Raw genomic sequence first — 18,796 nt, 5'->3', positions numbered from 1 at the left:
TTCCTATAACTTGCTTATTTGCAAGGTTTTGAAAACCGGACTGGCCGTTCGGACCTGTCCAACCGGTGACCGGCCACTTGTCCAATCCTGTTGAGGTGCCAGAACCAGTAATTTATGAACTAGAATATTTTCAATTGAATCGGCCAGAATCAGCAGGTTTTAAACCGGTTTGGTTCATTTATTAAAGTTACAAAAATATTTTTAAATTTTGTTCTTTGTATGGTTTGAACTCATGAGACCTTTTGTTCATTAAAAAATACTCTAACCACCAGATTATGAGACTTTCTTTGTTTAAAATGATACTTTATTTGAATATATTGTATTTATATGAAGTTTTCTTATATATTATATGCCTATATAATATAAATATATATAAATAATTCATTACATTGAACCGGTTTGAACCCCAATTGAACCTCTAAACCATGATTCGAAGATTTTTCCGGTTTAATAACCGATCCGGTTTTAAATCAACTATTCTCTCTTTTTGACTACTATATAACGACTTAGTAGTTGTGGGCAGACCCTTACATTCTTTTGATACTTCTTCCTACATATATAATAATTAATATAGTCTTCATCCATTGGTCTAGTACTAAGTACCAACTCCTTCCACGAAACTATGGTCCAGTTTGCCTCACAATTTGGAGTCACAATATATTGTCACCTAACCATTTATTGTATTCAACCATCAAACAATTGTTTTTCGGTATAAAAATCAAGGCAATTTCAAGACAATATAAATGTCCTTCTCGGAATGGTGAAGCTTTGCACCATTTCAAGACAATTTGGATTCATGTTGAATGAAATACACTGAACGATTGCTTAAATTACAACTCCTACCAACGCATTTACTCCAAAAGCGCACTACACATATCAATCTCCTCTGTAGTTATGCTTTATTTTTCTTTATGAAAAAAATTATTATTTTTTAATGAGTTATGTTGTGCTTGTATAATTTTTTTATTATTATTATATAGTTTTAAAATGTTATGTCCTTCCATGTAATTTACACAACAATATTAGGATTTTATATTGTTCTAACAAAAATATAACCAAACACCTAACAGTATTTCAGTAACCATTTATGTTATCATTTATTACAACCATTTATTATCTGTAATATATGCTAATGACAAAATTGTGCACCAAACGGACTTTATATATATATATATATATATATATCCATATTTCTCTTTCATGGAAGCTGCAGAGGGCTTCCATTTTCTAAGTTATCTTCAATCATAATCGACTCTCAGTTTCTGTTGTACGTAGCTTTTATGTATTCAAATGCATATGTCCAAGAACTGTTCATTGAATAGTCAAGCTCCTTTTCTGTCAATTAATAGTTGGCGTCTAAATTATATATATATATATATATATATATATATATATATATATATATATATGATCTCTATCTTCAAAATATGGAGTTATTAGGGGTTGTTGTACATCAAATTAGAGCACCGGGGTGAATTACGGTAGCCCCCGCTATAACAATTTTGATCATTTATATTATTTTTAAAAATAATAAAAAAATTATATATCCAACGGTTCAGAATTATTATATCTTTTTAATGTTGAATATGATTTTTGTTTCGGACAAATGATATATCGTTGGATTCATATAAAACGATCAAAATACAAATATAATTTTTTTGAAATTTTAAAAAAATTTAGTCGAGACGACAATGGACTTATGGTAAGGGCTGCTGTAAAAAAACTACAACAGCCCCCAATAACTCAAAATATGTGGCTTAAAAGCTGTGGAGGCCTAATGTCCGAGGTACGTAATGGTTAGATATTTTAGTTTTGAGGTGGAAGTGGCCACAATTGACAAGCCATAAAATTGAACTACTTGTTTGGATATGTTGAATTAATCTAATGATTCTATCCAAGCTATATATATATACACTTAGTTGTTAGGCCTACCAATGGCTGGATCTTGATTTATAATAAATTCAAGCAATTGAATGCTAATTTCTTTATATTGTAATTCCAATCTGAATCTATTAATAACTAGGTATTTGATCCGATTACTCGACCCAAACAAATTGGGAGGAACTACAATTCTTAGTTCTATAATTGGTTACAATTCCAACCCCAAACCATATAATTAAATCATCATATTATTTTTTGAAACTGACATCTTAGTTCTATAATTGGTTACAATTCCAACCCCAAACCATATAATTAAATCATCATATCATATTATTTTTTGAAAATGACATCTTAGCTCTATAATTGGTTACAATTCCAACCCCAAACCATATAATTAAATCATCAAATTATTTTTTGAAAATGACATCTTAGCTCTATAATTGGTTACAATTCCAACCCCAAACCATATAATTAAATCATCATATTATTTTTTGAAAATGACATCTTAGGGCATCTGCATCAGTTTATCTTAACAGATTCTCTAAAATACAGACAAAATGTCATTGTTCCCTATTTTACAGATTCCCTAAAATACAGACAAAATGTCATTGCACCCTCAACTAGATAATAACACCTATGAAGATATTGAGGAAGGCCTCCCTACACCAACAGTGACACATGATCGTACTCCAGAATTTCAAGACTTTATCAATCGTTATATTGGCATAAGATCTAGAGACGTGCACTCGCAACTCCAGTTAGACCTTGTTGAGCATTTATGGAATATTCATAGTCTTGCTTAATATTTTAATTCCATTAACTAGTAACCTAGTGACTAGTTATTGTGTTGTGTCAATCTGTATGCTTCATTATCTTGTATTGTGTAACTTGTTTTTTCTAAGTAAATGCATGGATTGGAGTTATTGTAACTTATTGGACTTTCAAATAGGTATTGCCGTGCTACACAACTGGGAGTAGAATAGTTAAAAGAAATAGGCCAAATATAAAAAGATTCAAGTCTATGAAAATATATACCAAAAGAAGCTATGACAGGCTGCCTCCCTAGTTAATCAACTACAACTACCAAAAGAAAACACAGTGCTGCCTTTAACACAATCAGACAGTCCAAGACCTCCATGACTTTACCAAGCTACATGTTCTTCTTTTTACCGAGTATTTCCGCCCTTAAAATTTTTATGTACTCAGCTTTATCTTCACTCAAGCTACTCAAATCCATCATCATTATGTTCATCTCTTCTTGCCTCTCTTGGAGCTTCATCCTCTTGTACTCTCTTTCTTCTTTCATCTCTTTTAACTTAATCCTCTTGCTCTCATGTTCATCTTGCTTCTCTATCTCTATCTTTGCCATAATCATTTTCTCTTCATGCATCTTCATTTTTTGTTCATGCATCTTTAATTTTCCAGTTTTCAAATCAGAGATAACATCACCAAGATAACCCACATCTTTGTCTTTGTTTTTTCCTTTGCGAAGCTTCTCTTTCTCAGCCTTTTGTCCAATAGGTCTTTCCAAATCAATAGTGGGATGATAGGGAGGCATTTCATCACTTAAGTTTATTGACTCCGGTGTATTTGGAGAATTTGTCAAACTAGAACGTCGCTTGGTACTCCCCCTATCAATGTGTGAAAGCCATTTGGGCTGGTGTCGTAGTATGTTCCAGCAATGCTCAAACTGAAAAGTTGTCTTCTGAATGTCACGATACATGACTTTTGCCATCTCAATCTGCTGTAAAGAAAACAAAAGTTAGTTTATCAATTATTATATGACATATAATGAATGAAAATAACTTCAAAACTTAACCTTATCTTGTTCATTTACACCGGAAGGACGAGATGTCTCAATTTGAGCTAGGAATCCCATGAACTTATTCACACAACTTTGAACATTTGACCATCGATTAATTAAGGAGCGATCAGTGCGGTATGGAAAAGATGAACCTATGGCACTATGGTATGTTGAGGAAACTCTTTTCCAGAATGTCGTCCCTTTTTGGTCCGTCCCTTGAATTGCATCCAAGGATGTGTTTAGCCATGCTGAGACTAGAGCTAGATCTTCTTGGGTGGAAAAGTTCCCAAGCCGTGGATTTTTTTTTGGCTTACCACTTTGCTCGACCTGTATGGGTGTTTGTTCTTCAGTGGTGTGTTGGATGGGTGTTTGTTCTTCAGTCGTGTGCTCCAATTGTGAACCTCCCAATGACATCTCATCAAGAATAGTATCAAAAAAACAATTGCCACTGCTATTTGAATTCATTCCTGTCAAACAAATCAAACTCAATACCACAAGATATTTCCTATCAATCTGGAGCATTCTAGGCTTCAAGCAAAAGACGATCAAAATCGCATGCTCAACAAGTGGTATCATCGTTAAAGATCGTGACAAAAAAAGGACCGAAAATCGAGAATTACATATCAGAAAGACCCGTGATTGCTCAAAGACCCATCTGCATCTATCAAAAACCGCATAAAATTCCAAGGTTTCTCAACCAAAAGCAGCAAAATTTCAACCAAAATTAGAAAGAAAATCCAATTGGGTATCCAAAACATTGATGCTCGCTCTGTTTGAGAGAGGAATTGATGATGAAAATTGAAACAGATGATAATCCAATGAGAATTAAAGGGATTTCCTTTTATTGATGAGTTCAAGTAGGATCACGAAAAACCAATATCATGAAAACCAAAATCAAACCACATAAAGGGCAAAAAAATATCACATAGCATATCATGAAATACCCATATGAAGTCAACCCATTCCAAAACTCAAAACCCAGGAATACCCACCAACCAAAAGCAAATCAATCCCGACATCACTCCCTTCTTCATGAACAATCACCTAAAATTCCAAAGATTCCACATGACAGGGAACAAATGGAACTCTATGATACAAGCGGGAATAGGGGGAGAACGATACCTGATCGGCAACAATCGATTTTCACCAGAGTTTTAGTCGGCGACGTTAGAGAAGAAAATCAGCAAAAACTCGTAAAGGAAGCAAACCGTCAAAGAATATGAGAGAGAGAAGAACTTTGTCGCAGGGCATGAAAGATAAAAGTTAAAGGGAAAAAATATTATTTTATTCTTAGATAACTGAACAGTGGTTCCCTACATCTAGGGAACCACTGTTCAAGTTACCTAGTTTAGATAACCACCAGGTAATCTGATGCAGACTTGTTTTTGACTAGTTCTCTATATTTGTTCTCTATTTTAGGGAAAGAACCATGTTTAGGTAATCTGATGTGGATGTCCTTAGCTCTATAATTGGTTACAATTCCAACCCCAAACCATATAATTAAATCATCATATTATTTTTTGAAAATGACATCTTAGCTCTATAATTGGTTACAATTCCAACCCCAAACCACATAATTAAATCATCATATTATTTTTTGAAAATGAACTAACCAACAAGCCAAATCTACTTTCATGTTACATTTGCCAACTAATTAAATTATTATCTTTACATACCACCTATTATATTTGTAACACAATTAAATAATTTTAGTTTTACTTAATAGATATTGATTTTAAATTTTATATTATACACATTTATAGTTTTAAATTGTTTAATTTTAAACTTTATTTTATAAAATCTTAGGGTCTTAAGATTTTATCAACATTTATGAGTAGAGGGTCGTGTTATGTCTTTAGGATTTAGTGCTTAGGTTTAGGGTTTAGCGTTCAATGTTCAAGGCTCTAAGGGTTTAGGGGTTCAGGGTCTTTAGGGTTTTAGGGTTTAGGGTCTTTAGGGATTTGGGGTTTAGGGTTTAGGGCCTTTAGGGTTTTGGAGATTAGGATTTAGGAGTATAGAGTCATATTTAACTTAAGATTTAGAGTCCTATATTTTTATCAAGATCAATTCAATTGACTTAGGAATAGAGACTAGAGTGTCATATTTAACTTAAGGTTTAGGGTAAGTTCTTATCAACATTTATTCAATATAATTAAAAGTATGATAATATTATGTTTAGGGACTTAGGGTTTAGGTATTACTTTGATTTTGATAATAATATCAAATTAAAATATGTTTAGACAAATAAATATTTTTCTATAATATGTTATATATATATATATATGAATATCTATAGCGGGGCGGGGTGCGGGTCGGATTGCGGAGCGGGGGATCGAGGCGGGTTGGGAGACATACCAACCCCGCAGTGGGTTGAGATTTTTTTGCCACGTCCCCGCCCCGCACAAACCTCGGGTCGGGGAAAATCCATGCGAGGTGGGGCTGGTCGGGAACAAATTGTCATCCCTAGTTTATGTGTTGTTGCCTTTGGCTTGAATTACCCTCTCGGGGGCCATTGTCGTATTTCTTCTCTATTAGCCTTATTATTGGGCTTTAGGGAATTATGGGATTATTTTGGTGGGCCAAATATTAATCTGGGTTGGCTCTCTTTTGCATGTATTGGGAATCTGTGGGTGCTTTTGATTTTTGGACTTCATTGTTTCGCCCATGGGATTTTTTTTTGTTGTTTCTCATGGTTTTTTGTTCTCTCGTGTACTTTGGAGTTGGATCTTGGGGTATTCCCCTCATATTTTCAATACAATGCTAACTTATCAAAAAAAATACAATAAAATAGGGTCCCACTAGGAACAATATTGTTCTTGTCAAGTACTGGACTTTGCCTCAACTTATCCTATCGCGTGGAAAACTTATATGTGTGCAGATCTAACAACTTGAGTTTAGACCTATAACGGATATTGCGAAAGATAAACTTTTATAATGTTGTTCTCGGTTATCAAAAATAAATTTTGAATTTTGGGTTTAGGTGATTGACTCAAAATCTACTATATTTTAACATTATCAGTACCCCAAATGCTAACATATTTTAAACCATAATTTAACATGGCTTTGGGAGCAATTGTAGCCAATTCTAACCTTAAGAATTGCATCCCCCCATCCAAATATCAAATATGCAAACATAATTATGGTAAAATAATTCCTTAACACAAATAGCATAGAGTATCAATATTTAGTTAAGCACCATATATAGCTGAATTAAGTAATAGCTAGGTGCATAAACATCTCTAAAAATAAAAGCTAAGAGTACTTGAGAGATCATCCAAATTTTCAAAGAGTATCAATGCCTAACATAAGATAGAAGTAGTGCAGCATATTCAAGTTCCCAAACAAAAAGAAACGGGTCGGGGCAGCCTGCATGCGTTTTGATTCATTAGGCATCAGAAGGTAGAGGAAGCAGCTGCCGATAATCTGCTAATGCCCACAAAGGAAACATATTCCTATATGCTCCATAGTGCAGCATGCAATTCTTCGTAAACACACCACTGATTTCCTGCATGCCAATACATATACATACATACATATATATAGTTAATGGCCTCGAACTTTGTAGATAAATATAATGCTAGTAGTATTGTGAAGTTAATGGCTCAAAAGAGCTTGGCCGAAGACATTCCGTCCGGACAGGAAAATGGGATGTCCGGACAGCCCATACGAATTTTGAGTCAGTGTTGATCTGTGGTGACAAAAGTATGATATAAAAACCATTTTCGCAACAGCAGATGTTATGTTTTGTTTTAGGGTTGTCGAGAGAAAAAAAAGAGCGAGAGAGAGACAGTTTTAAGTGCTTATTCTTGTAATCTCTAACTTTTAAACTCTTGCAAAGATCATAGTGGTCAATTGCTGGACGTACGATCTCATATTGAGTCCGAACCAAGGTAAATTTGTGTCGTTTCTTCGCTTGCTTATTTTTGTTTCGTTTCCTTGCATACTCTTGAAATTGCTAGATTGGTTGCTCGAATTACTATCGAGTTTGTTGTTGTTCTGCTTATTTCACTACACATATATTTCTATACATTGCATATGTAACTAAACTAAACTAGATGATTAAGTTACCTGTTGAGGAAAATCACCATTCTCCAATTGAGAATTGATAATTAGTTTCGCCGCACGGTGAAGAGGCGTAGCGTCTCTTTGAGCCTACACATTGCAAAGAAATGGTTGGTTTTATCACAAAATACTAGAAGATAGCCAGCAACTGAACGGGCTAAGAAATCTGACTTACCTGGCCAGAATGAATCAGACCCATCAAAGCCCATGCTGTATGCACTAAATTCGATCGTTCTCCCTCAAGAGGAATATATCTCTGCAGAAATATAGTTGGTTGTTAGAGGTGTGGATTTCCGACAAGAACTATTAACACACGCTCATAAGGAGGAATATATTATATATACCTTCTCCGGGCATGAGCGATAACTCTCGCCCCAACCTCCATTTTCTCTTTGCGTTTGGAGAAGAAAATCAACGGCTTTACGCACAGCAGAACAATTCTTATAAGTCTTACCAGCAGCAGCTAGCCCTCGAAGAGCAAACCATGTGCCATAGGTGAAGCAAACGCCCCAATTCCCGTACCAGGAACCGTCTGGCCATTGCATGTTTTCAAGAAATCTTACTGCGTTTGTAATGAAGTTTCCGATCTCTTTGTTCCTGTGTCCCGGATATAATTTCTTGAACAAGACCAGCGCGTTGATAGCCGATGCAGTACACTCGATGTATTCATGCTCAATCACAATGTCTTCCAAAAACTCGGTGGGATTCAGCAGCTAAAAATCATCAAAAACACAGAAACCATGCAGTCAATACACAGTTTGACAGAATAAACTCTGTTTCAAAGCCACTGTATTGACAAGTTTAGGCAATTACTTCCAACCATTCTTGACCAGTAGCAGGCTCCCAAGCAGATAAACCTCCATTTTTACTCTACAATGGAAATGTACATACAAAGAAGCTTATTCACATGATATAAGAAGTTAAGAACCAGTTTTGAATCATGGGAAATTGCTTACTTGAAGAGAAAGCAAGAGTTCGACAGAATCGAATAGTCGCTCTGGTTCCATTTTCTTACCAACAATTTCCGGTGGCATCATTGAGAAAAGCAGACAACACTGTAAAAACAGAACAAATATCAGTGACTCACATTGCAAACATTGAACAAATTAAGACAATTCATTACCTCCAATCCTTCCGCGGTACAATCCGAAACTTGCCATCCATGGTCTTGGTCCGAGAAAGTCCATGCTCCCTGTGAAATATGCCTGTACATGCCCTTGAAGTCACCAGAAGGATTGTCCTTGACCTACACACAACCATTTGATGTCATGTGCAAACAATTAGTCCAAAATAAATTAACCCTTTGATTGAACAGTTATGATAAGGATCTCAACAACGGGTATCTCAGTTATCCCATATGATAAATTATATGCACAAAATCTCATATGCATCATTTGGGACATGTGAAACCCCGAATTCACTTGGATCCTGTGTGCCAACTAGCAGCTGTGATAACCGAGATACCAAATACTGGGATCTTTATCATTTTCATTGATTGAAGTAGTTGTGTGATTAAAAGAAGTAACTACTAAACCTGTGATTTCTTAACAAAGTCATGTCCTCTAGCAAGCACAGGGCCAATTTCATCAGTCAAATTACTGGCAAGTAGAGCTTGAAGGGCAAAACCAGTATCCCACTCTTGACTTCCAAAACTCTGCATATATTTATTCCATTCACATTCAACGAAAAAAAATTCTTCATTCAGTGTGAAACAATGAGAAGTTAAAATCGAATTCGAACCTGCATTTTCATCCCATCTTCTGCAACCCACAAGTAATCTGGGATCCTGGCAAGATGTTTCTTGAAATAATCCCCATTCGGATCTTCAACCCAACAAGCAAGCATACATAATACCTGTTCATCAATTAATCTATAGTTACATATGGCACGCATACATAGTACCTGTTCATCAATTACTCTATAGTTACATATGTTTATATCACAGAACATGAAACATAACATGTTAATTACCTTCTCGACGCAACCGATTGTGATGTACCGGCTATTCTCGTCTTCATAGTGAATGTGATGCATTGTTAATCTTAGAGCATGATCTCTAATCAGCTTATTTAGCGGCCAACGGGTAAGGAGAGGCTCCGTAAATAGATACAAACTGTCCCACATCAAGTCTTGTATCAGGGGATGTGGATAGTACAGATCCTCCTGCATATAACTTATATTGTACAATCAACATTTTTATGGAAAAGTTAATAGAAGTTGGTTTACATTAAGAAAAACGCACCTTTGCGCAAAAATGACGAATTCTCTTCCAATTAATTTCATTGTAGGGTTCAATGTAGAGTTCCTCTCTCAGTTGTAGAATGAGAGGGGTAATTGCACCCACAAATCTCTTCCCGTACAGATATGACATTGGCATATAAACCAGCCGACAATAACACCACATTTTCGCTAAGTTAACAAGATAAAGTTATGATTAGTAATGATAGGAATCTCAACAACTAGGGTGCTAAGTTGGACACACAAGATTTTATGCTTGGATCCTGTGCGTCCAACTCAACAGCTGGAATAACTAGATACCAAGATCTTCATCATTTTCGAGTTAGGATTAACAAGCAATGTACACTGAAGAAAAAAATTAATGAAAGAGGGAAAATTAGTCCAACCTGGATGCATAGGAAGGAAGGAAGGTAACATCCAAAACTCCGGGGGCATCGGATGGCTTCCGGACCAATCATACACGCCGAATATCTACAAGAATTTATGTCAATTGCATAACCAAATAGAATGTAATCAAACTATAGTATAGTATAAGGTTGCAAACGTACCGAAAGCCAAGTCTTTCCCCAGGAGGGTATGTAAATGGCGCCACCATGATCACGAATCCATTTCCGCGCTCTAGCGCAGGCATCATCCATGCCACCATCAGGTCCTTCGCCTAGTATGCGCATACAGATGTAGCTTAATGTTGTGCAGAACATTGTACTATGACCTTCTATGTGAAATCCCCATCCGCCATCTTCATTCTGCGTATTAGTAAAAGTTCCAAACTTGTTAACATAAAGACCAGAAAAAACACCAGATTGTTGTTAACAAAGACAATCAATTAATCTACCTGGTGATAATACAAGTAGCGAAGAATTTCTTTGCGATGCTCTGCAGGGAATACTGTGTCAAGATGTCCTGTTATGTACGTACACATTACCTACAAACCAAGATCAAAGTCTTTATATCTCAAAAGTTTAAGGTCGATTACATGAGTTTATGATAACATCAACGGAAGTCCACCATGTGTATTAGTTAGTGAGTTCTATGGCTCTGAAAAAAAAGAAGAAAAGTTGAAAGAGAGAAAAACTGACCAAGGGAGGAAGGAAATATAATGGGCCGGAATTTTCGGCCGGCCAGTGACCGTCACTGGCCTGCAACGCACCAAAGACGCGGACCGCCCTTCGTAAGGCGGTTGTGGCCTTTTCATATGTGATTTTTTCACCATCCTCCACCTTCACTGCTGGTATTTCTTGCTTGAAGTTCTTCTCCTTGAGAAACTGTCAACAAAATGTACATTTTTAATGAACGCCAATATTCATTAACAATTTAAAAGTCTTAGCCACTCAAAAGCGGTGGACCAAATGTAATAATAGTCTAAAACAAAAACAAAAAACATCTCCATCTTAATTTCCTCAAAAAGCCAAGAATCTGAAGTATCGATCGGTGTTCTTGTGGTAAACTAGTAACATTTGAGGCACAAAATATGTTCCCACCGCACACCCGTATCCTAGTTTTTGGAAGAAATGGAAAATCCCCGTATCCCGCACTCGTATAAGTGCTTCTTAGAGTTTGGTGTGTGAAAGGTAGGCATAAGTTTTGTACCTGCATTTGCCAGAGGAGATCACTACTAGGCTTGACATGGCCCCGATTTCTGAAGAAATTTTCTCGAGCTTCTTCGACCGCGGCTCGTTCATCAGGAGTGCCAGCATGAGGATCAAACTCCCATGTTTGTCTACCAACAAAGTTGTTTGTACTGTACAAGTATGGCGTAGTCTCTCCCTCTGCAATCTTAAGCTTCCACATTATTCTTCTCTTTTTGTATTATTCTTCCACAACCACTGGTTATAAATAAAACTTGAAAGACTGCAACGTAGAAGCCATGAGTTGAAATTACCAAAACGGTCTCTCCATTTCGGGGTTAATTATGAATTTTATGATGTTAATATGGTGTTTATCTATATATCATATTTATGATTACATTTTAGCTTAATAAGTTCTTTTTTTTTTAATGTCAAGTGAGATATCTAAATCAAAATTATATTAGATTTAGAATTTGGTTGGTGAATTTTTGATAACTTTCTAGATATGTATCATCCACAAAACTACTTTTATCAATAGTAAAAAAGAATTTTGTGCGGGACCAAATTAAAGTTAAAGACTTGTGACCAAAAATTCTCGCTAAGTGATGACTGAGATTTATGGTTTATATGAGACTTACGCATCATTCAAAATTGACCGTGATTTTGAGTATATGGCAGGGTCATGTCACTAAGCTTCCTCTCATTTCACTTTGAAGCGATAAACGTCTCATCTATCCGTGTATTTGGGTAGATGAAGCCTTGAGAATGTTGAGTAGGGTTAGTTGGCCAACTCAATTTCTTTTTCTCTTTCCATAATGAGTATATATGCCTCCACTGAAATTATCGCTTAGCCCCTATTAAATTTTCAAAATGCCAATGTAATCCTGTTTCTTTCTGTTGATTTGGTCGATTGATCATGTCATGTTCAGGGTCTGATTTGATTCAAAAAAAGTTGGAAGAAAACAAAAAAGATAATTGAATGGGAGGGGAAAGGTATGTGAGTGGCCTAAAGCTACCCAATGGGATGTTTTCCAAATCAGGCAATCACACCCTCAAAAAATTAGGCATATAAGAAGAAGAAGATTTTATGGTATTATACCCAAATCATATCATATACATAATATGATTACTGAATAAATAAATGATTTTGGTGCTGCCACATCAGCTCTTAAATTAGCTCTATGATTGTCACTTGGATTTATGGTAAATATTAGACTAAATAAAAATCAAGTTTTAAATACATACACCAATAACGTTTATTTATTTATTGTTTTAAATTAAATTAAATCATATTAAATTTATCTTAACTGCCGTTCACACTTAACGGCTTGCATACGTTTATTTATTTATTGTTTTAAATAAAATTAAATCATATTAAATTTCTCTTAACTGTTGTTCACACTTAACGGCTTGCATTCCCACTAAGAGGTGTTAGTGGAATTTGCTTTAAAATATATGAGAATTAATTTTGTACAGACTATTATTGTGAGTTTATTGAAAAGTTATCGTTAGTAATTAGTATTAAGGGACTCAGAAAAGTTATATATGGTTTCTCATTATCGTCATTTCGAATTAGCTTTGTGACACGACGCTTGGGATCTATGCGATTGAAGTCCCTCTTTTGCCTTTTGTTCTGTATTCAAGCAGATGATTGATGGGTACATGTTGCCGATCATAGATGAAACAACTGGATTCAACGGTAGCAGAAGATATGTCATCGGCGAAGGGGTTAAAAAACAGGTTGAGGGGCTGAGTCGATAAAGCTGAAGTCGGGCGAGTTGATAATGTTTGATATTGTTCTTTTGGACTGTCAGGCCAGTGATGATTGAAGATGATATTACTAGGAGACTCATGTAGACGAGGGTTTATAGAATTATTGTGTCTGCCAGAGTAATGGTGAAGATTGAACAAATTATTGTTCATTTAGATGAGGATTTATAGAACTTATTTTTTGGGTGTGATTTTTTCTTTGTGATTCCTATTGTATGCTATTTTAAATTTCACTTAATTTTCTTTGGTATGCCTTTCTTTCCATTCATTATTGGTCTTACTTATTGATCTTTCTCAAATTCCTCAGTATATATTAGTTGATTAATATGAGATAGTGAAGTGCTTTATCACAGACCGCGTAAAGCACGGGGTTTCGCACCTAGTTAAATATATGTTTGTATTTTAAGGACGCGTGAGAGAATTATTCTATATATAGTTTTCAAATTTTTTTGTATTCATCATTAAACTACACAGATAACTACAAAATTATATACATATTTTCCGCACCATATATATATATATTTGGAAATCTCATAATTTAGGAGAAGATTCTTCAAAATTCCGCACCCTCGTGCTTCACGTTTTCGAATGCTTTTCCACAAATAATGGAGAGCTTTTGAACCATACGGACATGGGAAGGGTTCCCATTAATATAAGGAAGCCACATGTTTTATGCAACCCTATTGTAGCAGTGTAGGTCTGGGGACCATGGACCATGGTCCTTCAAAAGTTTTTTTTTTTTTTTTTTTTTTAAAGAGTAAATAAAAAATTATGAACTTTTGTTCAACCAACCTTTATCAAATAAACCAAAAGCCTTTTTCTTATCAAAAGTCCCTCTATGTTTCTAGGGCTCTCCCTTATTTAATCTCCCTACCGTTTTCTTTTTGAAATTATATCTATTTAACATTTTAGAAACCATATGGATTATTTGCATCGACGGATCTAGGATCCCAATTCACCGATGCACAATTAACCAGCGGAGGTCTAGGGGCAATCCCCATTTTTTTTTTAATTATTTATATAATATAAAGATAATCACTAGTAATAATTTCAAACTATAAAATTTACATCATTATTTATGACACTAATTTCAACCCAATTTCAAAATGTGAAAGAAAAATAAAAACATTTCTTTATTTGCTCTGACTATTTAGAAAATATCATAAAGCCTACAAGAAAGAAGAGAATCCAAATACGTTGAGGATTGTAGATCAAGAGAGGAATTTGATAGAAATCACATAACCAGTATTTTAAAACCCGACCCGTTATGCTCGGTTGGATGTCCGACTTATTTTTGAGCCAATTCCTACAAAATGTATATACGGAGCTAATTGCGAGTATATAGTTTATATACATATAAACAAAATAACAATGGATTTAGCATATACACATGCCTAAAAGAGTTACATCGTGTACCACGACAAGGGGGGGTGCTACTTTAACTTTGATATTTAATTAATTTTCCGACCAAAATGTCTTGATATTTGACATAAAGTAAATAAAGTAAAATAAAGGAAAATCCCATCTAAATGACTAAATTCGTAATGTTTCCTTGACTTCTTCACGTGCGTTAAAGGACTCCAACATATCTTAATGATAGTGTTTGACAGTGTGTTTCAACTGTATTCAGGTGCACCCGCACCTCACAGCATCACGGTTTTTTGTGACACGTTAAGCAGCTTTTGCGTTCCAACTCACTTCACAGGACCATAGTTTTTTACCTCACAGCACCTCACCATACCTCACAGCACTCCCAAACGCTTACAATATATGTTGAATTGTCCTACGTAATCAAATTAGGTCAAATATTTTATTTTATTTTAGATTAATGTACAATGTAAACATTAAGTGATTTTATATTAATATTATTAGTCATCTAATATAACAGTAATTTAGATACGCTAAACTCACCTCACAACATCGCACCACAATTTTAAAAGTGATACGCCAAACAACTTTTTGCGTTTCAACTCACCTCATGGCATCACAGTTTTATAACTCATAGGACCGCACAGCAGTTGATTGCACTCCCAAACAGGCCCATTAAAGTATAAACCTATTTAAATAAATTAAGTAATTAACGAAATAATTTGCGTATTTAATTAGTTTCTCAATCATTAATTATATTAGTTTAAGTTGTGTGAATCACGATTAAGGATGGTGTTTTTGTGTTGCTTTATTAATATAATAGGGTCACAACACACAAACCTAGAAGTTTAAAAAAAAAAAGTTCGTAATCCTTGGATCCATAAGACAAATCATTAAAATCGGCAAAATAATAGAAAGCAAAAAAGGTAGATTTCATGGAAAATTCTATAACAACCCCGTGAACCACTTAACACGACATAATAGGACAAACCCAAAGATTATAGGAGTACGTGCAAAATAATGTTAGGGACCCTCATATTAACAGTGTTTTAAATATCGATACCGATACTAGAATCTTATTGTAGGGGCAATTAATATGTAATAAAGTCGTTCAACCGATTGAGCGGCACAAATAAATAAATAAATAAATAAATATATATATATATATATATATATATACTGTAGAGGCGGCTTGATTAACAATCGATTCAGTTAGGTATATGTGTGCCTAATATTCAATTCAAATGAGAAACATATTTCTCAATGGTATTTTAAAAAAAATACAATATTATAAATATCAAATTGAATTAGCCAATTTAACCGGTTGAATCGAGCATCCGTCGGTCCAAAATCCGTAGAAATGTTGTTATAATGGTGTTATGACATATATTAGTTGATGCCCAATCCATATATATATATAACCAGTTTGATAAAGCATTTTTACCAGCATTTATACTTGTTTCAAAATGCTATCAATTTGAACAATTTTTATAGCATTTTCATTTTTATTCGTTTTATATTCTTAATATTTTATTGTCATTCTCATTTTATCTCTCACCACATTAATTAATAAATTTAATTAATTATATTTATTTTATAAACTAATTAATTATCTTTATTTTATAAATTAATTGTTATTTATTTTTACATTTATATGCATTTATCACAATTAAAAGTTTAAAATGCATAATACTACATTGCACCTAATTTGTCACAAAATATAATATAAATGTTATCAATAAAAATTAAACCAAACATTATCCAAACATTCATGCACATAACTATTATTAAAATTGTCGGACGTTAAAAATTAAACCAAACACTACCTAACCATCAACATTTCTAATAAGATATCAGGAACTTTCCATATACTTTACCAAATTAGGCATAGGCTACTGCTAGCACATTTAAAACTTATTACGGTCACGGGGTGTCCCCGTTTTGGTCTTGGTCAAAAAAGTGGAAAAACCTCTTCCCTGGCTGTGGGACCCAGTGAGTAAAAAGCCGACCCGGGCGTTCCTACGTCAGCCTTCCCGTATATATGGTCTGTATGTATTCTCTCCCACTACACAATAATATTATTTCAAAAAAAAAAAAAAATCTTTTCAATTTTATTTTTTTTATGACACAAAGAATTTCCAATGTTTATTAGCTAACGGACAATAGAGTCGCGGTTCTTTGAGGAGACGTGAGTGGGAATGGATTTGACAACTCACACTGCAATTTGATGGAAGACAATTTGAGCTCTCAATTTTTTTTTTATTTAGCAAATTCTTAATGGAATTTCTTTTTTTAGTGATTTAACTAATTAATATTGTCTTTTTTTGTAAAAAGATTGTTAATGATTTCTCTCTTGTATGAGTACAAACAAACATTGAAGCATATATCCTTAATGTTTACACACGCACATATTTTTTTTTTATCACAGGGGAGGGGAGGGGAGGCTCCAACTCGATACATCTATAAAATACCACACATGAATATAAGGGGCAGATGAACTTGAATTGCACTGGGGCCCTAGGCCCCGAATGAATTTAAGATATCAAGCTGGCTACAATGCATATTTTTATTACGCCCCCAATAAATTTTTTCTAGACCCCCAATGCCAATTAAAACATACAAGTCCAATATGTAGCCTCCATTGTCAATTAAAAAATAATAGTCCAGTGCGATACAGGGAAAGTAGTGCTCTTCCGACTTCGTCTTTTGTGTCACAAGTCACAGCATAATTATCTATTTACTTACCAAAGAGTTTATTTTTAATTGGTTATTTTGTAGTGATTCAATGCTTCTAATGTTGGTGTGCCGTGGTGATTTATGATGTGTTTGTGTTCAAATAGTTGTGTCTTTTATGATGAGTTTGTGTTCAAATAGTCAGTTGAAAGGGTTTGGTGATTTTTCTAGATTATTAGTACAAACAAAGAGACACCTCTCTTTTCCTTTAATCTATCGACTCTTGAAGTTATCATTGGTTTTACCTATAGGATATAGCAACAGCAAGTGTTGAAAGATTTTTTCAAGAATGAACATTGTCAAGACGAATTTGTAAAATCGGATGAGTGATCAATTTTTAAATGATTGTCTTGTATGTTTCATTGAAAAAGAGTTACTTGGAACTATTACTAATGATGTTGTAATAGAGCCTTTTCAGAAAATGAGAACACGTAAGAAAAACAATTATGATAAATAAAGATTTAATGTTTCATTACTTGTAATTTTCTTCGTGCTATATAATTGACCCTAATCTTAACTACTCGTAGTTCTCCACATATATACATTAATTACATTAAGAAAAACGTGGTTGATTGTAAGTTGTTAGGTTTGTGAGGTGGTTTTGTAACAGTGGTTAGTAAATGAGAATACATGATTTTATTGCAGGAAATGCCTGCATACATGTCAATTGTCAAGTCACTGTAGGGGGGTTGATGGGGCCCCATAACATAACGTCTTACAGATGGCCAGAAAGTACTGAAGCAGTGTCGTCGTTTTGCATATTTTTGTCTGTCAAGTTTATGGTGCCCATTTTGTCCTTAGCCGGGCCAAATCTTTCATTTTTAATTTCTCCTTGTCACTTGTTTTCCAAAGAGAGTAGTTGGCTTCTTGCAATAACTAAAAAGGCTGTCATGTCTTAATCTAACTAGAGTGCGCGGTGGTGGAAGAATTGGATTGGCGTACAAAATGTTGGTCGTGGTGGAAAAATACAGGTACATTTATTTCCAAGACAAATTGATTACGATAAGACCTACAAAAACAGGTATGGACGTTCAAGGAGTGTAATTTCTTCAAAAATAATTTTCGTTGGAACCCATTTAAACTCTCTTTCGTTGGTGTAAAAGTGAATTAACTAAAATGAGGAGTTAAGGGCTCTGCGGTGCAGGAAGTCACTGCAGGAGCCCCGCCCCTACAGTTTTAATCGGGGTAGGGTCGTCCACTGTGTATTGTGTGGTGATGATTGCTGACTGCAGAAAACTGCAGATAATGTGTGAGTTTACGGTTTACCCATAAAGTCCAAAAAAAAATATATCAAAATGTAAAAAATGTGCTTTTGGTTGACGGACAGAATTTTCACGTTTGTTTTGACAATGAGAACCAAAACGACACTTAT

General features: G+C 34.6%; 2 protein-coding genes across 2 annotated transcripts; both read right to left on the bottom strand.

The window, feature by feature from the left end:
- Positions 1–2,884: 2,884 nt before the first annotated feature.
- LOC120010186 (glutathione S-transferase T3-like) lies at positions 2,885–4,168 on the bottom strand. Its single transcript, XM_038860903.1, has 2 exons — positions 3,701–4,168; positions 2,885–3,622 (listed from the first exon to the last, which is right to left on the bottom strand). The coding sequence occupies exons 1-2, from the start codon at positions 4,148–4,150 to the stop codon at positions 3,032–3,034; spliced, it is 1,041 nt and encodes a 346-aa protein (XP_038716831.1). The 5' UTR covers positions 4,151–4,168; the 3' UTR covers positions 2,885–3,031.
- A 2,654-nt stretch (positions 4,169–6,822) lies between these two features.
- Positions 6,823–11,806, bottom strand: LOC120010185 (beta-amyrin synthase-like). The gene is made up of 16 exons (XM_038860902.1): positions 11,576–11,806; positions 11,065–11,250; positions 10,821–10,910; positions 10,534–10,731; positions 10,372–10,456; positions 9,990–10,156; positions 9,719–9,910; positions 9,488–9,601; positions 9,282–9,401; positions 8,871–8,993; positions 8,704–8,802; positions 8,561–8,617; positions 8,092–8,460; positions 7,923–8,003; positions 7,754–7,837; positions 6,823–7,190 (listed from the first exon to the last, which is right to left on the bottom strand). The coding sequence occupies exons 1-16, from the start codon at positions 11,774–11,776 to the stop codon at positions 7,071–7,073; spliced, it is 2,286 nt and encodes a 761-aa protein (XP_038716830.1). The 5' UTR covers positions 11,777–11,806; the 3' UTR covers positions 6,823–7,070.
- Positions 11,807–18,796: the final 6,990 nt, after the last annotated feature.

The sequence above is a fragment of the Tripterygium wilfordii genome, chromosome 12 (assembly GCF_013401445.1).
Source record: "Tripterygium wilfordii isolate XIE 37 chromosome 12, ASM1340144v1, whole genome shotgun sequence".
Classification (NCBI taxonomy): domain Eukaryota; kingdom Viridiplantae; phylum Streptophyta; class Magnoliopsida; order Celastrales; family Celastraceae; genus Tripterygium; species Tripterygium wilfordii.
The sequence above is the reverse complement of the archived record's forward strand: the minus strand, read 5'-3'. Positions and strand labels throughout refer to the sequence as shown.